The 6,562-nt window shown below is 29.4% G+C and overlaps 1 protein-coding gene across 2 annotated transcripts in view; it reads right to left on the reverse strand.

Moving 5' to 3' along the window:
* Positions 1–6,562, reverse strand: part of LOC106472257 (protein GPR107-like) — a 48,229-nt gene that overhangs the window by 14,991 nt on the left and 26,676 nt on the right. For both annotated transcript variants that reach the window (XM_013932887.2, XM_022401576.1), the window contains exons 10-11: positions 2,376–2,449; positions 1,888–2,005 (exon numbers count right to left, since the gene is read on the reverse strand). In XM_013932887.2, the coding sequence (XP_013788341.1) occupies positions 1,888–2,005; positions 2,376–2,449 (192 nt within the window). The remainder of the gene's footprint in view (positions 1–1,887; positions 2,006–2,375; positions 2,450–6,562) is intronic.

Consider the following 6,562-nt stretch of genomic DNA (forward strand, 5'->3'; position numbering starts at 1 on the left):
ATATATATATATATATATATATATACCCAGTACTTATATTAGAACAAACTGGTCTACTGTATACTTCAAAGGCTCCATTACAAAAAAACACTTACAAAAACAATAATGCTTCATTAACTCCAAATCTTAAAACATTCCAGCCTTAAACAAATCTCTATTTTAATACACAAATAACAAACTTTCAGATTTTCTTAAAACCGTCTCTTTGATTTTTGATTTAGTAACAGCTGCACAAACCTGCACTATAAATATATAAAAATAAAATTGTTATTTCTAAAAAGCAGGAGCAAGCTAATCAAGTCAGAAACTGTGTTACCTCTTTAAACCCATAATTTTTTGTATGATCTGCCAGAATTATTTTCATGATGTCCAAATATTTATCACCATACCTTATAAAATTTCAATTTTCTTAATTTTGTTTTTCCCTTCAGCATCAGGGGTACCCACATGAAGCATTGTTAAGTAAATAGCCTATTGTTGGTGATAAAAGGGTGTGTAGAGAGACTGGTGGGTGGTGAAGTAGTCTCGATTGCTAAGCCATTTGTTGATGCCCATTGATGTTGTCATCACAAGAAACTTCAGTAGCTCATAGTGGGTAAAGGAAGTCAGTTCATCTACCTCAATCATCTCTGAGCAGGTGGTTTCTTTGATGTTGTCATCACAAGAAACTTCAGTAGCTCATAGTGGGTAAAGGAAGTCCAGTTCATCTACCTCAATCGTCTCTGAGTAGGTGGTTTCTTTGATGTTGTCATCACAAGAAACTTCAGCAGCTCATTACTTGTGGCTGACCTATCTTGCAGATCTACCTCAGCCTAATAATGATCTCTGGCTCTAGTAGTGGACATAAACCTTCGAGATGGATCAGGTCTAGCTGTAGCTTGCTTTCGTGGCCTTTTTTTGTACCATTAAGTCATGGTTGGGGTGATGCCCTCTCTGATCAGCTGATTGAGAAGCACTGGAACTGGGTCTTGATGACTGATCTGAGTTGTTTTCATCACTAGTCTCTCTTCCAAAGTCAAATTCAAGATCAGAATCACCATCGTCATCACTTCCTCCTTCATCTAACTGACTGAACACTCATTACTTCTGTAGCAGTAAAATGTTAGTATTTTTTTGTTGTTTTTTTTCCACTCGCTATTTTTGTTGTACAACTGATGTAAATAAATTGTTAGATTTCACAAGAAAACACTAAATAAGCAGTCTCAAACACAACTTGTTGATCTTAATCTTCTTTCAAAACAAACAACAAACTTCTGGTCTATTTATAAAAGTGGATAATAACATGGTTTGGATTTGTTATCAGCCAAAGAGACATTATTAGATGTTGTCACTATCTGATGGGTAAATCAAGATTTTTGGCCAGACACTGATAGCGTTCACTCAGGAGTTAATACTTAATAGGAGCACAGTGTACTCTTGAAAAAGTATCAAAACAGTTTAATTCTAAAGTACATTGTATTCTTTCCAATTTTATAGCACTAAGAGATAAAAGCATTTTTTTTCCCATAAGGATATTTGTTTCTGCCATTCTGTTGGATGCATCTTTTACTTGAAAAACATAATAAAATAATATTTGCTACTATTAAATCAAAAGATTTAATAGTATACAGATTATACATTTTATACAGAGTAAAAACCTCCACTCTTATGAATTACTTTTTATAACAGCAATTTCTACAAACATGATGGAATGACAAGGTAAGTCTAAATCCAAAGAACATAAAAGTAGCACTAAAGTTCTAAAATAAGAACTAGCTTGTACACTTTTTACAAATTTCATGCATCATTTGTATGCGAGTGTCATTTGATTTTCTAGTCACACAAAATGCAAATAAAGCAATTATTAAATATTTCTGATTCAATGAGGAAAAATAAAACCTTCCCTACCTGAAGAGGTATCACAATAATAAAAATTTTCTTTTCTTTGTCAGACAGAATATGTTTTATGAATGCCCAACCAGTACCAATCAGCACAAGGGTGATAAAGAGAAGTGCTCCTTTCAGGCTGTTAAGATAAGAGTGTTTACTACATATAAGCACAATAAAAAAAGAAGGTTATGCGTCTGAATTGGTACATTTAATTAAATTAGTTACAACTTTTAGCACAATAAATATTCTTTATTCCTTAAAGTAATGAGCATCTCATCACCGATCTAAAAAGTATACATTAACATTTACTTCAAAACAATATTTGTATCAAAAAGTTAATTTTAATTGATTTTGGCTACTGAAAAGTAACTAGTAAGTGCTGTATGAAACACCTAGCAAACAGCTAGAATTATCTAAAGGAAACTATCAGAATAAAGTGTAATGAACTAATAAATAAATATATCTATTAAACATTGTTCTTCAACTGTCATCACCATAATACTTACAGATGGGTAATGTAGAATAATACAGCCCAAGCTTCAATGTGAAAACCTTCACGTGCTATAAAGTAGAAGTTTATCTAGAGGAGAAAAAACAGCTATGGTCATACACTTTTTTTGTTCTCTACACACAGCACTCGAAGGTGATATTTTGTAAGAAGCTATTCAAAAAGCACAACTTTTTATTTTTTATTTAAAAAAACTTTTTTCTGCAACTACTAACATAGTTAAACCATAAAATATAGTATTTTAAATATCAAAATACAATTATAATGGCATGACATTTAATTATGTTTGTGTATAATTTATCTACAAGTCAGAAAGTGTGTTGATACTTAATAGATACACAGTGTATTATCAAAACTTTAGCAAAACAGTTTAACTATAAAATATTTTATATTCTTTCCACTTTTATAACAATAAGAGATTAAAGCATTTTTTTCCTGTTAGGACATTCTGATAGATGTCTCTCTTACTTTAGATACTTAACGAAATAATATTTTCCACTAATCAAAAGTTTTGCAATTTATGTACAGAAAAACCCTCCACTCTTAAGGATATTAGTTTCCTAATAGTCACTGTACTAAACATGATGGAACTATAAAGTAAAGTTCAATAACATAAGATTTTTACAGATTGGAAATTTTAAAATGCTTAAAGTTATAGCAGAGCAGCTATAAGTTCCAGTTGATTTTAAGTGCTATATATAACTCCAATGAATGTTAGAATAAACATGCACGAGTATGGCCTTTCATGTGAAATAAGAAGCAAACTCACTTAAGCATTCAATTGCAGTTTTATAGTAGAAACATCAGTAGCCTCATTTTGTAAATCTACAAAGCACACGGCTTTGTCTAGACAAGTAGCTTAAATATTGTAATATGGGTGTATATGCATTACAGATGAAAATCATCACAGTATTATAATATAATGTACTCCTAGATTTGTGTGAACCAAGTATTCTAAAATACCACACGTAAATATACTTCTACATTTGTGTGAATCAAGTAATTTAGAATACTATGTGTAAATATACTTCTAGATTTGTGAAAGCAATTATTTTAGGATACTACATGTAAATATACTTTAAAGCTTGTATGAACCAAGTATTTTAGAATAGCATGTGCAAGTATACTTCTAAATTTGTGTGAACCATGTATTTTAATTCTTTACTTTCCATATGGTGTCAGTGAATTACATGGACCTTGTAATCACCAAGTAATCATGAGAGTATCCATACTACAACTTTGTGTATCTTCACAAAATTTGGCAAGCTTTCAGTAAAAATTACAAGTCTTTTGTACACAAAAAAAATCAGATTTCTTAATTAAGTATTTTTGCTAAAGATTTATCCATGAATACATGGAGTCAGAGTGTTGGCTGCTCCAAGTGCAAAGTGATTTTCGTGTTAATATAAAAAATACTTTTCTTTACCTGAAAGTTTTCAAATATAATTTGTGTAACCTATAAATAAATGTCAAATGTTTTATTTTTCAGTTAAACTTCACATTTTATCTGTTTTTTTTCTACAGAAACTCTAAAGGAACTTGGTCGTTTTTACTGACCTTGTTATCACCATAAAAATATACAAAATAATCTAAATTACTCTTTGTTTTCTAGAATGACTGTAAATTGTAACAGGAAAGTACAATTGTTTATCTTAAATAGCTTAAGACTCATAACAGTTTATACCCATCTCTACTTAATTCTATTGTTTTATTGCCCTTTGAACCACGTCTAACAATCCTACCATTCAATCTGCAAATTACTTGGTGAACACATAGCTTAAGTTACTGTACTGAATGATGTAACATGCAAGTTACCCATGAGCATACCTTTTATTTTTACTATTTTTCAATATCTTACCTAATAAGTTTCTAATTTTAGTTACTTTTATAACAATAAATAAAAAATATACATGAAAAACAAGAAATACAGTACTTATATTCAACATTTTATTTTTCTGCTGTCAGTTGCCGATGAAATTTAAGTCTGATTTTTGTAATGATGGTACTATTACATTAAATAATTTTTATTTATTTAAAGACTGCACCTAAGAACATAGAATAATAGTATTATAATTTAACTGACATTCTAACTGAGGCATAAGAACCTTAAAATAAATCCCTTAGCAGCTTAAACTGAACATGTGGGAGAAACTTTCAAGATAGATAATACTGAAAACAATGTAATATTATACATCATTTGAAAGATTAAAACTGTCTTTATATTGGTTGTAAATGATAATAGTTGTAATAGAAAATGTCACAGAGAATTGTTGGCAATTTGTGAAAGAAGATGTGATAAAGATAGACATGGCAAGTGGGCCTAACTTCCTAGTTTATATCTTTATAAACAAAGAAGATTGAAGGCTGAAAAAATTAGACTTTGCCTTCGTAATATCTATACTAAGTATTTTACATTAAACTTTACTTCAGAGGGGGAGAGGGGTGGTAAATAAATTTGAGAATGGGCAAGACTAGATGAACAATTGCCATGATTCTCATGCAAGGAGCGATTGAGAATATATTTAAATATTTCCTTTTAAAATTAAGAGATTAAAACTTACAGAATATGAAAATTTGATTTATTAACTATCTCGCTACAGGCTTGGTCAAATTACCTAAATTTGGGACCCCAATTTGACCTTTATAGTTTCTATACTACAACTTCTAATATGTTTTATGTATCCTCACTAAATTTCACAAGTTTTTAGTAATCATTAATTCATTTATAGACAACAATTCAGAATGTTTAATGAAGTATTTACACTACAAGTTTCTCCATGAATATATAGAAGCAAAGTGTTGACTATTCTGAGTGCTGAGTGATTTGCATGTTAAGATTAAAAACACTTTTCTTCACTTGAAAAATCTCAAATTTCATTTGCGTAATCTCTAAAACCTCCTAAATAAATTTCAAACGTTTTATTCAGTAAAACTTTATATTTTATCTATCCTAACTCTATTGGAGGTGGTCAATTTAAACAATTTTGTAACCACCAAAAAAAAAAAAGATGAAATGAATCTAAACTACTCTTTTTCTTTCTAGAATGGCTTCAAATTGTAACATGAAACTACATTTGTTTATCCTGAATAGCTATAAACTTGTAACAGTATACATCTATTTCTACTTAAATTTTATTGTTTTATTGCTCCTTTAACCATGTCTAACTAATATTCCTGTTATAAAATTTGTAAATCACAAGCAAGTGTGTAGCTCACCTTAACTTATTGAATTACATAATGAATGGGTTACTCACAAACATACCTCATGAAAATTATTATTGTTATTTTATCTAATCAACCTAAAAAGTTTCTAATTGGTAAATTTTAATAATAAATAAAGAATACTGAAAAACAAGAAATAAAGTACTTACCTGGGTCTTTTTTTTTTTACGTTCAACTGTTAATGAAACTTAACCCTACTATTTATTTATACTACTAGTACTATTGCACTAAATAACTTTTTATTTAATTAAATAATGCACCAAAGAACACAGAATAATAACATGCAAAAAGTAGACAATGTACCATAAATATCACAATTTTTCTGGCTTTCTAACTATTTGACAAGAGCTGTTAAAAATTCATCCAAGATCATCAATGTGCTTCCTGTGGGAATAAAGTTTGAACTGGAAGCAAAATTCTTTGTATGGAAAATAATGTAATATAATATGTCATTTTATATATTAAAACTCTGGCTTTATGTTTGTTATATGTAACATAGTATTAAACGTCAGAGTGCACTATTGCCAATTACTGAAAGAGAAGATGTGACAGGTGGGCATGGTAAGAGGATTTTCTATTTTATGCCTCTGTAACCAAATAATATTGAAAGCTACAAAAATAATGCTTTGCATGAGTGATGACATTATAATGAGTAATTTACATTAAATTTCATACTTCTTGGAAGAGTAGTAAATAAATTAAAGAGAGGATACCTAGAAAGTATGTTTCACATTTCTCATACTAGGGGAAATTCAGGTTTTTTTTATATTGCCTTATAAAATTAAGAACTTAAAACCTATATAATATTAAAATTTGGATTATTAGCTATGTTTTTATGCCAAGTTTACTCATATACATTGAAAATAAGTAGGTTTAATTAACTTTGAATATAACTCTATAAGAAGTCATGGCATGTTCACTTTAACCTACCATAGCGAGAGAGTTATAATACCATAGTCGTAC

Source organism: Limulus polyphemus, unplaced genomic scaffold, assembly GCF_000517525.1.
Source record: "Limulus polyphemus unplaced genomic scaffold, Limulus_polyphemus-2.1.2 Scaffold118, whole genome shotgun sequence".
In the NCBI taxonomy this organism is placed as follows: Eukaryota; Metazoa; Arthropoda; class Merostomata; order Xiphosura; family Limulidae; genus Limulus; species Limulus polyphemus.